The sequence below is a fragment of the Diplotaxodon limnothrissa genome, linkage group LG4 (assembly GCF_057381915.1).
Source record: "Diplotaxodon limnothrissa isolate DT_005_m linkage group LG4, D_limnothrissa_male_GT1.1, whole genome shotgun sequence".
Lineage (NCBI taxonomy): Eukaryota > Metazoa > Chordata > Actinopteri > Cichliformes > Cichlidae > Diplotaxodon > Diplotaxodon limnothrissa.
This window is the reverse complement of record NC_140599.1, coordinates 28,595,864-28,612,409: the sequence shown is the minus strand read 5'-3', so window position 1 is coordinate 28,612,409 and position 16,546 is coordinate 28,595,864. Positions and strand designations below refer to the sequence as shown.

Sequence of the window (16,546 nt, the reverse complement as noted above, 5' to 3'; positions counted from 1 at the left end):
TTACATAAAGTACATTTCCAAACCAGCGAGAAATTACATTAAACATTTACGAGACAATATTTTGTTGCTGTACTTCTAAGGAATAGGCACCCAATTTCTAACAGGACAAACAGGCTTGGTACTGCCAGCACAAGCAAAAGCTCTAAATGTATACAACATATTTCTCTATGTGTATACATGTTTCTGAGCTGAAGAAATACTTGATCACTATCACATTTTGTCATTAAAGTCAATATGAAAGCAAAGCTGATAAACTCGAGTAACAAGTCAAACTAAAACTAGGGGGTTTGAATTACATTTACATTATCCCAATTAAATATTAGCATTTCTAACCCCTCCCTAAAAACAGGAGGAGAAAGATCAAATCCCAGTTTTCCCATATCAACCCTCCCCTCATCCCATATGCTCAGCCCCAAGAACCCCCATCTGCATACAACATGTCTGATGTTTGAGCTTCCTTGATCCGACGTGGTACTTTACTCAATGTAAGAAATCGGTTCAAAGTGCTAATTGAAATAAGAGGAAGAACAGAAGAGGAAAAGGGGAAGGCCATTCTATCGCTGTCCAACAGCAACCTCTATTGGCCAAAGAAAAGCCTTAACATCATTTTTGTTCTCCAAAAATACACCAAGGACAACATTTGACCCCTGAACCAGCCCCCTTTCTTCCTCAATTTGGATTGGAAGATGCCCAGAATGATTAAAACTGTTCTTTTACATAATATATATTTTTATAAATATATATATATAGATATATGTATTTATATATGGCCCTTATTGAAGCAAACATGAGTTTCACATTGACATTAAAGTACCATAATCTCTATATAGCCAAGTAGAAAGTGTTCTCAGTGTTCAAGTGAGCTGGCAGCAGTCAGTTTATGTCACACTCATTCAACAAGTAATAAAACATAAGAAATATCATCTTTGAAGTCGCAAATTTACACTTCTGAAAAGAGTGCTCACTGCACCTCGTAAGCCTCTCCTTTCTCACTTTTTCCTGAGTAATACTTTAACCTTGTAACAGACAAACACGTTTTATTTTGTTTTGTTTTTTTTGCTAGTTTTATTCTGGGCTAATCCCTGCCATCGTGGTTATTTCTATGTTGTAAAGTTGATTGCTCAAACACTTCAGCTCGTTGAAAAAGAAATACGTCTGGCTCTTACCCTACACTTACTGAAAAAGTTCATAATTAATGACCAAACCTAATGTCACTAATGTGACCAGAATAAACAGTAAAGTACATATTTAACTTAAAATTACAGATACTTAAAAAAAAAGAATAATAAAAAACTTGCATTTGCAGGAAGCCTTCCAGGCTCATTGCAGGAAGAGGAGTGGGCACAAAGACAAAGCATCAGTATAATTAAAATATAGATGTCACTTAAAAAAATAACAATAATAATAATAAAATAGGAGCACTGAAAAATTAAAATAAGGACATCAACTTTAACAACAGAGCATTTACTCGTTCTCAGGCTCTCATCTGTAGCTTTGGCTTGTCGGAGTTTTGGAACCTGTACTTACTGGCTCATTGACATCAGATAACAAACTACTATACCCTGAGAATTCAGACACAGGCGTCCGTATCCTGTGATCCACCTCCCTGCCAGAGTCAGTGCCGTAAGACAAGCCTCTGCCATCTGACTTAAACTGGGAGCCAAAGGCCTGGGCAAAGTTTTCAATCTGGTAGGAAGGCTTAGAGGAGTCCAGAGAGGCCAGATCCTGCGAGGGGGCCAGAGGGTAGGCTGCCGCTGTACCATTTTTGACAGGCGGGTGGTCCTTCTGGCTACTCAGGTCAGATGGGCTGATCTGGTAGGATGAAGGGGGAGTGGAGGAGTGCTGTTTCTCCATCTGTTCGGTGAGCTCCTGAGAAGGGGTGAGCTGCTGGTGTGTGGAGGCCTCCAGGCTGCCCAGGTGGAAGCTGTGCTGTGGTGAGGAGCCTGTCAGCATCGCAAAGTGAGACTTTGGCACAGAGGAGGACAGCGAAGGCAGCGACTGGCCAAACCCGCACTCCAGTGGGGACGTAGTGTAGATGTTCTTGTCAGCGTAGATGGGATTTCCTGGGTGGGAACCAGTGAAGGGTCCTGAGGCAGGAGGTCCCAGAGGGAAGCCTGCACTGTGGCTGGTGCGCTCCAAAGCTTGCAGCAGGAAGCGGGAGTATTCGTGCATCATCACAGTCTTGTCTCCTGATGGGCTGGGTGTGTTGGTGTTGTGGCTGATGTCAGCACCATCAGATGTGGTAGGGTTCAGTGCCACATGTTGGTCATTGATGTCGAAGTGAACATCCTGGTGTGAGTTATCAGGTTTCTGGGCATAATGGTCCAGCAGACTCTGCAACACTTCATCAGGGATCCCTGACTTGTCAAGACTAAGAGAAGCATCGCTGTCCATTACACCAGAAATGCCACCCTGGATTACAGAAGGCTGGGAAGACAAGTGGATGCTTACATCATACTCAGTGCTAGATCCTCCAGCTACAGGAGGTCCCGAGGCGTTTGCATTGTTTGCTGCTTGAAGGTAGCGACGCTTCTTCAGAAACTGCATGGCGTCATCGTAATTGCTGCTGGCGGGTCCGACTTTAGCCCCATTACCCTGCAGGAGCCCAAGGCCATCCATACCCCCACCCTGCTCCAACGTACCTGCTTTGACCTGTCCCAGACCTGCTTTATCCAAGCCCTTACGATTGGCCTTTTTGAATGCCATCTTTGGAGCTTGGCCGTTGTGGCCTTGTTGCATTCTAGGGTCTGGCTCAGTAGAGGAAGAAACCGCTTGATTCTCCAGTGAGTATTCATGGATAGTATAGCCTCCAGATACAGCCCCATGCATGTGGGATGCCCTCAACCCCCCTCCATCTCCCTTCTTCTTTTTGCGCTCCCCTCCCTCTCCAGAATTTTTAGACCTTCCCCTCTTCCTACCGCCACTCCCAGCATTTCCCTGAGTGATCCCATAGCTGCCATTACCCATTTCTACACAACTCAAGTCCATCATGCCAGGATCCAGCCCCTTCTTTATGGCTTCTCCACAGGTTCGCTTGTGCTTAAGCAGTCGGTCTGTCCGAGAAAAATACTGAAACAACACGAGTTGCATTTAAAAATGACTCAACTTATTTTAAAATAACAACAGTACCAATAAACCCTTTTGATGGATAGCAAAGAGGAGGCTTTAATTAGTTCACAAACCTGTTGGCAGGTCTCACATCTGTACGGCTTTTCTCCACTGTGCGTCCTTTTGTGTCTTTCCATGTGGTATTTCTGAATAAACCGCATGTTGCACTGGTCACAGCTAAATGGCTTCTCTCCTGTTACACAAAAACAGACACTCTATAGGTTAGTCATCCTTTAGTGTGGTAAAAAACACATAATGACTCGAGTTTGCATTAGGCCCCTGGGTCATATGATTAGTTGTCATAAATTACTCACCACTGTGGATTTTCTCGTGTCGCTGGAGAAGGTACTTCTGAATGAAACTCATGTTGCACTGAGTGCATCTAAAGGGTCTTTCACCTGAAATAAGATCACATGATCACTGTGATGTTATAATAACTCATGTGATATAGTTCTTTAAAGCAGGATATACACATAACACGTACCCATGCACAACTTACGCAATTGAGGACAGTATTTACAAGCCGTCTGTGTGTCATAAAGGTGTTTATTCAACTTTGGCAGTCTGGCAGCTTGAACAAATACCTGGCTCACTCAACACAAAATGTGTGTGTGTGGGTGTGTCACTGCTATTGCAACACACGGCACTGGATTTCAGAGGTGCTTACCATACCTTATTCTCTCAATTTTGCCTCTTAGAGTAAAGCCCATTGTTTTAAGGAAGAGAGAAAGAAAAACTTCTTCTCTAACTTTTCTTTTTATAAAAGGCATGTATGAGGTCTGTTTATTAAAAAGGAAGCAGCGCACAAAAATCAAAGACCATTCTCAATTTAAATTTATTCAAATCTCAACTTAAAAATCCTCTTCCTGAAAATACAGAGTGACTTTCAGCACACCTGCCACTTTTAGAAAGTGCTGTGGAAGTCCTGATCTGACCTCTTGTACTTATGCCTCTGCAATCTCCACTAGTGTACCTCCATTAAGCCAAAACACTAAATGTGAATTTCATTTTCAAGGAAGGAGGAAAATTTGGAGAATCAGCTGGATGTTTGTGCAGGTCAAAAACTTCTGCTCAACAGAAAACTCCTAAAATCTGCCCCTTCTGCACTTAGCACTTCAGGGATGATCTTCCACATCAAATTCTACAATAGAAATTTGGGTTTTCTCTCTGTACACCCCAAAGGAGATCTGGCACATTAACACTAGCTCCTGGCCTGCTCTTTTAATCAATTTTCTATCGTCTATGACGATACATTTATCACACCACAGCTAAACATTCAGACAAAGAGCAAACAAAGGAAATAAAACATTTCTCAGACAAGGTCTGGAGGAGCCAAATTATATTTTACTTGATAACGAGACAGAAAGATTAACCAGCATGTGCACTTATGCACACATACAGGGATTTTATTTTTATTTACAGGAACTTCAATCAGCAAATGGATTAAGCTTTATTGTAACCAGAAACTGTAATACAAAACCTTAAAAGAAGATGGATTTAATTTAGAAGTGGCAGCTAGTGCGATCATGTGCCCTTGTAAGCAGCAAACAACACATTTACAATTAAGCTTAATTATAGAAAAAAGGCATGGGTTCCCCTATGATGAGTAGTGATAAAAGGCTGTACAGGTAGAGGATAGGCCTCGCATCATATTTGTGTTTGCCTTTCACGAACAAAGAGCATCTAAAACAACCTGAATGTTAGGATAGCAGTGAAGCTCATGGCCTGGGATAACCTCTATTAAATGAAGCAAATTCAATAGATTTGATTAATCCAAAGCACTTAGTAAATACTGGACAAAGAACTATTTGAAGATAATATTACAGTAGAAAAGCAATAAGCTACGATGCATGGGCCAATGCAGCATCTGCCAAATGACATCATCATTTCCTTCCTTGTATTTATTGTGCTAACCACTGAGATAACCCACAAGGAAATGCACAGAGCAGAAAAATCTAAGCACTGTGGTGAAATCGACACACTACAATACCTGTGTGAATGAGAACGTGTCTGCGTAGATGATAGGAGCTTCTGAAGGATGCATTGCAATGTTCACACATGTGAGGCCTGGATCCTGGAGACAGGTTACCTCCATCTGCATTCAGCATCACTGACTGCTATAGAACAATACAAGAGAGAGGGGGATGGGTAACAATTAGCCATCTTTCTCTAGATACATTCTCTACAGAATGTATCTAAAATATCACTGTCTGAAAAATATTGCACTTTTTTGCAATTGGTAAAATCTTCTAACTCAAAATGCATAATCTATTTTTTCAACATTAAACTCAACTTGCACTTAAAGCTCCATGTAACTCACAACAGAATTGAAATGAAACAGATGTTTGTAAATACATTGAAATCTCTGGTCCAGTAACAAAACTGTATTAAATGTAAAGTGATTGTATTACTTCACTTTGCATTGCTTTGATTAAAGTTGATTGAAATAGACAAAATACTTTGTGCCAATCATTTTTTTATGCACCCCCCCCCGACATTCTTTTTTTTTTTGTTTCTGCCAAAAGCAAATTAGCACACTTGTATGTTCTTTGTGATAATTATTGATGTGATGAGGACTAACTAAAATATGGTTGCATTCAGTTTTATAAATACAAGACAAACCTTTGCGTCACTTCTCTTCTTTCTTGGTTTACCCTCCTGTCCATCACCATTTGACCTTCGACCTTTTTTCCCAGTGGGCTCCTTTTCTAACTGACTTGGCAGCTGTGAGGATGACAATAGGAGAGGGAGAGGGCCGTGAGAGCGAGCCATGACAAGAAAAATCACTTGATTGAAGGTTAAAGGCCTGCAGTCTCAAACTATCACGCAAACAGATCCACGTTTGCTGCTTATGCAAACAAACAAAACGCTTGGACAATCTCTTGTAATTGTCTCTTGGAAAGTGATTGCGCAAGATGTGGTTCTAGTGGGCAGAATTTATTGTTCTTTTATGGTTTAGCAGCCTCTAACTCACCACTTTTCATCTACTATTCTTACGAAACTGCACACTTTGCAAACTAAACATTCAAAATGACAACTTCTTAGTAAACTTCACTGCAACGAATGGCATTAATTCAGAGAACAGGAAAATGAGTGCCTTTTCTTCTATTTGTTTGCCTTCCTGCCCTGCAATTTCTTTCCCAGTAAGCACACTACTCTCCTCACTGCCATATGGAGGCTGGCGGGACAAATGTGGGTGCACCTGCTGTTTTCAAATCAGCCCAGTCTTTAGGTCAATCTGGGGAAAGTCCAACCAAAATAAAAAGGGTCCAATTTTGTCTAGACTATGGAGTATTTAAAAGACAACATTTTGTAGGCATTGGTTTATTACCAGAAAAGGAAAAAAACATCTGGTAAAATGTAAATATTTTTCACTATCTTATGATAATTATTAAGCAATTTTTTTTTTTTTTTTTTTTTTTAAAGTATTACATTTATAAAACACTCTTTTACTGCAACTTGCTATGAAAATCTGTGGATTCTAAAGGCTCCCAATGTTGTGTAACAAAAAATGTTAAACATCAATTTTAAATGAATGCTGCTCAATGAAGACAATAATTGGCTGTTTTTCCATAAACAACACTGGCGAACTCTGACGGCTTGCTATTGTTAGGAGAACATGGATGTGTATATTTGTATCTGAATGAACACAAAGGAGATCTGAAATGAAGCACGTGCTCAAACAAGACAGCTGTGTCCTCGCCACAACGTTCTCATTCATGCTGAGGCTGGATGACGTCACCCTTCTAACCAGAAAGAGAAACTACTTTGCATTTCATGCCGTCAATAGATTTAACGCCATATAACTAGTTTCCGTCAGGCTCTTCCACCTCAGGTTTTTCAGCTTATGACGTGCTTGACAACACAGCAGCGCTACTTGGGGATCAGACTATCCAAGACCCAAAAACACACTCATGATCAAATGCATATTACCAATTTTCTCTAATGTACGTTCCCAATATTATATTATTTACTCATCAAAACCACATGAGGCCATCTTATGATTAGAACACAAACAATTAAGGATTTTATGCTCAATTTCTTTGTTATATATGGTGTAAAATTCAATATTTCTAAATGTTATTGCAAATCTTTGTTTTGGTACATTCGGGGGAAATAAGTTCAGAAAATAACGCAAGTGATTGTTCTCTTGTTTTGTCCAGCGAAGGCTCAAAAATGCTTCAAGAAAAACCATTGATTACTTTAATAAATTAAATGACTTTTTAAAATATTTGTATCTATAACCTGATAATGGGAAGAAATTCAACTTTTAAAAAATCATACACATGTATGACTCACTTACAAAACTGCTAGAAATGAATCACAGTCTGCAATCCTCTCAGAAATACTTACACTGCCCATGTTGAGATCGTGCACCAATAAATCTTGGTTGTTACCAACATTCACCTCCAGCAGCTCTGTGCTCTTTACCAGGCCACCAGGGTAGAGAGGCAAGCGATAATCGTGCTCTGTCAGCTTCTCCTGCTTGATACCTATAGTGTGAACATAGTCTCCCACACCTGCACATCCCAGGCTGCCAGCCTGGTTGTCCATGGTGCAATCAGGGGAGTCACGCTCCTTCTTCAGGATCATTTCTTGAGGTGGAAGGTCCTGCATTACGGAATGGGCAGCCAGCCGTGTGAAGCTGGTGACAGGTGGGAGATGGCTGAACATAATCATGCCTGCTCCAAAACTGGAGTCCATGCTCCCGTTGCAGCGCAGGAATTCATTCCCTAGTTTGTCTTGAATGATGCTCATGGTGAAGGCTGGCGGGCAGGAAAACTATGTGGTGAAAATCAATGTGATCCTGTGAGGAAAAGAATGACAGCAGGACTATAATATTACATAATCACAATAAACTTTAAAGGATAACTATAACTAGCTATCAGGATGTGAGGACATACAAATAATAGTCAATAGACAACAGTTATGGAGCCGGTTAAGCTTAGCCTACAGGAATCGGTGTCACGGTCTCTGATCTCACAACTAGACGCTTAGTCGGATTAAAGTGACGATTTGTGGGTCAACAAAAGGCTACAGTCTCGAACAATGACAAGTGCAAATAAGCTGGTGGTACACTGTGCAAAATTCTTTTCCCAATTACTGTGTGCGTGCTCGATATTTTACAGGACAAAAAGGTGACAGCCAGAGCTGTTCTGGTCACAACATGAGAAGTGGGGACAGGATTGAACTTGTATGTTAATCTGTTTGATGGTGCTGTCTGACCCAGTCATCCTATTTGAATGAGCTTATCAACGAGAGCTCACACGGGCTGTATTAGAAAGGCTGATGGTGTAATTACGTGGCTGCTACATAAACAACAGCAACCAAGGGGAACAGATCCGAGCACATGCTAGTATGCCAGTTTTGATCATAGTGAGGATAATGCATGAACACAGGACCCGTTTATTATCTGACCCACCGTGTACTAGACCACAAAGCAAGTTCCATCACAGAGAGCTCCAGGTAGTATTTCCAGTTTCTGAAACCAGAATGGGATGTTTACATCTAACACATAACCAAGATATTAGTGTGCATGTAAACATACTCAGGCTGGAGCCAAATGCACGCATCTGAACAAGATCAGGAGTTAAAACGTCATTATTTACATCCAAATCTAATTTTACCAATATTTGCTAAGATGTCTGTTTACATTATGATTCCCAGGATAATAATACAACCGGACAAAAATACAATTATATGTTGAACATGTCTCTCACCACTCCGCGAGTGCTTTCTGCCTGCAGCCTCTTGGGGTACGCTAGCAGAAATAACCAACTCAGCTAGCAAAAATCCAACTTTGTAAATAAAATAAATAAATAAGTAAATCAAACTTAGTCGAAGTACTTAACTATGGGTTTTTTTAATGCGCTAAAGCAGATAAACTGTGTGCTCCCATATGGACATTTAGGAAAACTACCGTTCGTCTTCTATGAAATTAGCTCCCTGGCTAACCATCTGGCTAACGACTCTTGCGGGGCCCTTCTTTGTGATGCAGGAGCAGGCAATAATTAATATCGCCATGCAATAACAGCAAGCAGATTTACGATGAGAAAAACGCCGAATGATGCGAATACGAATGGGAAAACGACTGTAATACGAAGAGAGACATTTCTTTCAAAGCATCTGAACAAAGTTAGTTAAGTACTTTTTTCTTAACGCTGGGTTTGAATATTTGAATTAGAGGCAGGTATCACCACAGAGGTACACACAAGCCAACCTAAATCTGTGAGGTGGAGAAATGATCAAGGACAAAAGCTGTTTTGAGTCGGAAGATGAAATAAATGACTACAACTTACATCGTGTGCTATTATTGAGGGGCTTCTTTAAATGTTGGCTTTGTTTCCCGGACAGTTAACCGATTGTAAACGATGGGAGCGACAACACGGGCATGACCCATAACAAACGGCCCACACAACCCCAGCGAACAATGATGCTCGCCCGACTAGCCGAGACGGCTAACTTAGCCGCTAACTAGCGGTAACGTTGCTGCGCTCCGCTTTGTTGTCTGTCCCGTACGAGGAGTTCAAACACAGCTCCCGCCGACCCTGTAACCAAAGTTGGATTTTATAAATTTATCTTACCGGTGCAGGACCATGACCCTGCTGCTTTGGCTCGCGTGGTTTACCCTCAGCTGTCCGTTTTTTAATATCTAGAGCCAAAACATTGTTCTCCCGCAGCTGCTGGGTTCTTCCATCTTTGCTCGGCGCGGAGCATTCTGGGTCTCGCAGGCGGACGCGTCCTAAACACAGAAAAAACAAACCACCTCCTATGTTCACGTACAGCCTACCGTACTAGTATTTCGGTTTTCACTTTCACATCACTCATTGTCTTAAAAAACAACAACCTTCAAAATAAACCTTATTAGTTTTTGAGAATCCGCTATAATTAATGTATTTTATGCAAAGTATCAAACAGACACCATTTCAACTTCTGTATAAGCCTTTGTTTTAACACCTTTAAATTCTGAAGGTATTACAAAATAGCCAGATAGGACAGAAGAATATAGATTGGTAAAGTGCCACAGTTACCAAAAACAGTTTAGAGTAATGTTTTCAAAAGCAAGTAGAAAATCTACTGGAGTTTTCTTTCTAAAAAAGCACTAAATAAATAAGTAATTGCAAAATATGTGTTCAGAACAAATGCTAAAGCACCGATTGTAAGCAAGAGTACTGACTTCAGACTGCCATTAGGGTATGTAAAAATACATGGTGTGAAGTATGCACTAAGATAAATAGCAGCCCTTTCTTAAAATTTCAAACCAGTAGACTGTGATTACACAATAGGACTCTCCTTACAGCAGAATACTGTTATACAGTATATTAATATCTAGTAAACAAAATCTTAAACACTACTCTCTCAGTACCTTAAGTAGGTACAGAATTTACATATGACATGTAGTGGAGTGACATTAGTAGGTAGAGGAACAAGTGCGTCAGTACATATCAATAAATATTCTACCTTAGTTTCTGAAAATATTGAGCACTAAAGTGGAAAAGTGGTAGAACACCCATCAGTTTTCAACTTTTGTTTTCAATAAATCTTCCTTAGGTTCACATATCGGAGGCTGCTCTTTCACACAGCGAGTCTCAGATGCTCAGCTCAGCGTTTTAAAGGGACCATGACAGATGTGCTTGGAAGCTCTCAGACCTGCTGGATGAATGATTTTGTATACATCTAAAAGGACATCAGAGTTTGTCCTCGCACCCTCTGCTCCTAATTGCCTTCACTAATGAACCAATTAATTCAGAGAGTGGGGTACAATGAAAATGCAGAGAGTGGAAAAATGCAAAAAAGGTCAGGGAATGGATTTTTGATGTCTGATCTTTACATATATCAAAATTGACAACCCACACGGCTGACAGTGATATCTTTGAAATCACTCTCATCTCAGAGTGTTTAAATATGCATGGCGTTGATGTCGGCCTGATGAGCCCAGTCTAGTAGAAAAATAGTCATTAGAATTTGAGAATTTGCATTTGTTTCAAACCAGATAATTAAATGAATAATAAATTAATCTGATTATTTAAGCATACGGTGTTAAGTAGTGACAACCATATGATTAAAGCACAAAAAATAAAAATAAAAGAATTATGGGGGCAATGCAAAAATTATAAATACAATGGTCAGATATACTGTTAGGTATATTGAAGGTTGTCCCAAATCAAACTGCCTTGGATTTATAACTTCATAATAAGTTTAACATTAATTTATGTTTCATTCTAAAAATTTTGAACTATTCCTTTAAACTATACTTCACTCTAGTCTGCTTAGATTTGCCATAAAGTCTCATTAACCCCAAAACAAAAGGTATGTAAACACATCTAAAATGGTCCGCACAAGCTTGCAGACATTGAGGAGACACCCTGGAACTATATGGTGTAAATACAAAGTCATGTTTTGAATCTTCAATGTCAGTCTCAGCTAATGTTTGGAAACATCAATGTATGGCTCAACTTTCCCGCAGTGTCTACTATCAGCTGAGTGTTTGGGACATTAGGGTCAGAGACATTAGGACTCCTGTTCAATGAATGCCCTCGTTGTGGAGGAGACACAAGAGTGAGCGTGTCTGAACCTGAAGAAGGGTGGAACACGAGAAAAAAAAACAACCAATCTGACATTTTCATCTCAAGCAATTTGTGTATCTTATGACACAGATGGTTAGCACTTCTAACTGCTCATTAATAATTCATCCTGTGCTGCACGTCTTTGTTTCCTTCTTTCTCTGCAGCATGTACCTCATCCCTGAACACATATGCACACAGTCTGGATGTTATCGCCAATATCGCCTCTATTCTAATGATGGAAGCCAAAAAGAAGAAGTGCAGAGCTAAGGGCCAAGGTTTGGAGATTTCCTTTGTTGTGCTGATTTCAATTCCTCTCACTGGGAAAGCCCGATGCCTTCACATAACAGATGGCGATCCTGGCTGTCTGCACTCTAATCCTCCATTGTCACGAGGGTCACAGCTGTATATGAATTCACCCTATTGAAACAAGTCCCTCATTAGTTAATCTGTGCAGCTGGTATATTATATATTGATTTTAAAAGAGATATATTTGCTCATTTGAAACAAATCAGAAAACACTATCAATACTAAACCCACACTGTTATGTGTTACAGACTCCAGTATATATTTATGCTTGTTAAGATAAAGATTTTAACCAGCCAATCCTAGCAGACGGATATAATATAAAACCCATAATTTCTATTTCTATCTATTATGATCTATCTATTCTGAGTTTTCCCGACCAATAACCAATTCCAGGGAATAGCACTCAAGCTCAGAATGCTAATCAGTGTGGCAGCATTGAATATAGAGCTGAGAGCAACAGCTTTCTAATGTAGGTGTTGTTATTTTCAAGGTGTACGAGGACAGCTCAGCTCAGCAGATGCAGAGGCTGCCTGGGGATGGTCACCAAGAGGCATCTTTGTTACCTTAATAGAGACTGGTGCTGGCTGCTTTCTTTTAATTTTCATTCTTAACATTAAGCTGAGTAAAACATTTGCTGCCAGTAGCATCTCATTAATCACAGCAAGTGCTATCAATCTTTTCATTTAACTCGCAGCACAAATATGAGCAAGCAAACATTTTGTTTTACGATAAACATTTGCTTAGCACAACATTATCAGGCAGGGCCATAATAACTTATTTTCAAAGGCTCCGTGTTGACTGGAGTCATTTAAAGTTGTTTCAAAAGCTTTTTTCTGAATCACCCAGAACAGCTGCTCCTTTCAACAGTGCGAGTCAGCACAGCGCTACTTTTAACTGATCATAAATGAGCCATTCTCTTTTTGTTTTTTGTTTTTCATCTCGTCAGAAATCTGTTTGAAGGAGTTTCTATTGTCCTGGTTTGTTCATGTGCTTTGATATAAAGATAAAATGCAACACCTGTGACGTGTACAAACTTTTCTCACTTTTAGTTTCCAAGCTAACGTGCTCATAATGAGAATAATTATTATTATTCTAATAAAAATGTACCTTTCAAAACAAATATCAGTTGGAAAACTGCAGTTTAAATTCCATTTTGTTGCATCATGCCAGTTTTATCACCCACAGCTGGGACTGTGGAGCAGGTTTGCCTTTTACTAGAACTAAGAGGTGAAACACTTTAACATACCAGGCAATTTAATGTCTACAAGAATTTGCCTTTATCACAAGAAATATTTCAGAGTGTTCCAGAAGTACTCCCAAGTGCTTTTGATAACTGCTCTTTTGTTCATCCTGGTCTGCCTTCTCTCTCATCCCTTTCTTGCATTTGTGACCTGAAGATAGTGCAGAGTCATCTTTTTCTGTGTTCAAATGATTAAGCTTTCAGTTTGCCATTAATTCTCCTCAAATTCTGTTAGATTTTTCCATTAGGAGGAATCTCAGCATAATATAAAGCAGACTCTAATACTGCACAATAGTCACTGAGTAAAAATGCTGAAGAACTGACACTACAAATGAAATTCTTGATGTGGTGAATATAAAGCCTTTATCATTATGGCTCACTTCACAGAACAGCACAAATCCTTAGGCATGTCTTAAAACATAACAGCCTGGATTATGTGCAGTTTCATGCCTGTAAATTCAGACAACATTCAGTCATCGTATTTGACCGTACAAATTTCAGTACTTACTTCAACATTTGTGAACAGAGTGTTTCCTTTAACCTGCACATTGTGCAAAATTTCTTGGATTCGTTTCTGTCATTATGTGATTTTTGTCAAAATTGGGTACATCCTGTTTGTTGTTCATTTGCTATGTGCAGCCTGGAATATTGTAATACCTTATCATTTGGTTGTTCGAAAATGCTCCTTAAAACTCCTTAATTGGATCCACAATGCCACAGCGAGAGTACTGACAGGTGCTAGAAAAAGCACTTGTGCATCTCTGAAACTCACTACTCTGGTGTACCTAATATGAGGGCTGTAATATGTAGCTAATTTCCTTTCTGTTAAATGCAAAATTGAATTAAAGTCACTTACAAATTATGTATCTTACTGAGTATCTCAGCCTGCAGTCTTCTGTGTCAGACTGCAGGCTTACTTGTATTTCAAAACATTTCTAAAAGGAGAATGTGAGGCAGAACCTTCAGGCCCTTCTTCCCAGTTTAAGTTTAGGAGAGAGGCACCCTCTTACTTTTTAAGATTAGCCTTAAAACTTTCCTTTTTGATAAGGTTTATAGTTGGGGCTGGGTCAGGTGACCCTGAACCATCCCTTAGGTGTGGGGATTTTCCGTGATGCACTGAACATTTCTCCGTCACATGGCTGTTTTCACTCTGTGCATGCTGTGCTTTTGTTTGCCATTACTGCATGTCACTAACTTTTGTCTGTTCCTGCTTTGTCTTGATTGTTTATATATCTATGCTCCTTTTCTGTCTTCTCTTCCTTCCTGTTCAAAGGAAATTTTCCTTTCCACAGTAACAAAGTGCTTGGCTCTCTCTAATATTGTAGGATCTTTAACTTGCAACATGAAGTACCCTAAAATTACTTGTGTTTCTCTGCACTATTTATGCTACCGGTGCTATAGAACCAAACTATCGGATATTCTGACTATAACAGATATTAAATAACTATAATATTTAAAATTATGTGTTACAAATTTTTGCCTGTGAGACATGATGCAGTTACTTTGGTCCCCAACTAAGTGAACTTTATCCAGGCATGACTATGTCTTGGAGCAGGGGTGTAAACCGACTTATTTCACCAAAAGAGTAAATAAAGAATGATGTTCAAGGCAAGTATTGGCTGCCTTAAAATTGAAAAACAGAAAGTAAAGAATAGCTGTGGGCTGTCTGAAGAGAACAGCGTGATCCTAATTTCATCAGCTTATCTTTTACTTTTCCATGTATATTAGCATCTGGGATAGTAATTTGCATTTCAACATTGCAGACGTTGTTTTATAGGGCAGGGAAAGGTAGAAAAAAAGTGAGTCTATTTCTCAGTATGCTGTGAGGTGAGAATAGTGGGAAGAATTGTCTTGCCTCTCGCCGAGGGCCCTACATCTCTCAAGTTGGGCCATTATCGAGCTGATATTGTGTTTGTCTAAACTTGGCATAATAAAACCCCTCAGCTTTTCTTACCTTTGCTTTCAAAATGAGAGAACTTTTATTGTCACCAAAGGGACAATAGAGGTGCTTTTGACAAACAACAACAAAACAGCAGCCATCAGGTAAACCCGTAGTACAAAAGAACAGATCATAAAAGAAAAATAAAGCTGTAGAAGCTGTTACTTAACAAATCATTAAAGGGGATTGACTTATACAAAGACAAACAATAGATACAGAACACGTGTTGGGCAAAAATATACTCATGTTACAGTGACAAAGTAATTTCAAATGAGCTAGAACAAGAACATCTATGCTATCTCAGTCTCTTCTTGAGGTTGTGATGAATGATAACTTGAGCAGTCAGATTTCTGCTCTGAGTACTTGTTTCTACTGATTATGGCTGAACAGAAATCTTTGAACTGTCAGAGCAAGAGCAGGTTGTGCTTTTTTCTATCCAATTTTCTCAAAATAATTGAAGGGAAAAATCACAAAACACCCCTCTGTTCCATGCTACACGCCTACATCTACTTGAAAACTTACAATATTTAAAGCAGGATTTCTTGCTGGACGGTTTCCTTAGACTGGATTCATTTTAGCTACTTAAAATTGCACTTTTTGTCTGGTGCCATATATTTTTAAAAATCTTTTTTGTTCCGCTGTCATGCCTACCAGAAGCAACAACTAAAAAGTCCACAGGGATCAAAAACCAAAAAAATCAAGTTCCAGAAAAATCAGGCCATTACATCATTTATTGATTAAGTGCTAAAAATACATTGAAAGAGGAACAAAGTGATTATAGATCTTGTTTTTCAGAGGGCACAGCTCTTTTATATCAGAAATACTCCTACTGGGGTCTCAACACGAATGAAAGGGCTGAACAAAGACACTTGAGGTGAGGGTTGGTTGGAGGACTATGCTATCTGTGTGACTCAAAGTGTGATTATGCATTAGTTAATAATGATAATGGCACTTGCATGAAGTGCAGACCTTTTGTGGCTTTGATTAAAATGAGGCCAAAAGGGAACCAAGAATGGTCATCTCTCAAAATGTCCTAAACCCAATGTCTTCAGCATAAAAACTGACATTCAAGAAGAATATTTAACACATAAACCGCTACTCCATTTGTCTTTTAAGTTGCTCTTAATTTACTAATTATATCTCAGATTATTAGGTTTTTAGCAATTTGGCACAGGCTAGCAGAAGACCAAATATTATCAGCAGTTATGTTAGTGATACCCTAGCCCCCATGTTGCCCAGTCCACTAAAATAAATATGTATGTATGTTATCTATCCAGTAGATGGCACAATCTAACTTTAAAGCACAAAATGTCTCCAGTCTCTTTACTTTGTGTGGCTGTGTGTCTCAGTGCAGACGCAGGATAAGCAGCTGTAATATAAAGGCAA

The 16,546-nt window shown here is 39.4% G+C and overlaps 1 protein-coding gene across 1 annotated transcript; it reads right to left on the bottom strand.

Annotated features, from left to right (window-relative positions):
• Positions 1 to 372: 372 nt before the first annotated feature.
• Positions 373 to 9,811, bottom strand: znf281a (zinc finger protein 281a). The gene is made up of 7 exons (XM_085351811.1): positions 9,693 to 9,811; positions 7,462 to 7,915; positions 5,731 to 5,832; positions 5,099 to 5,225; positions 3,423 to 3,506; positions 3,183 to 3,301; positions 373 to 3,069 (listed from the first exon to the last, which is right to left on the bottom strand). Exons 2-7 carry the CDS (start codon positions 7,864 to 7,866, stop codon positions 1,483 to 1,485), a joined length of 2,424 nt encoding a protein of 807 aa, XP_085207937.1. The 5' UTR covers positions 7,867 to 7,915; positions 9,693 to 9,811; the 3' UTR covers positions 373 to 1,482.
• Positions 9,812 to 16,546: the final 6,735 nt, after the last annotated feature.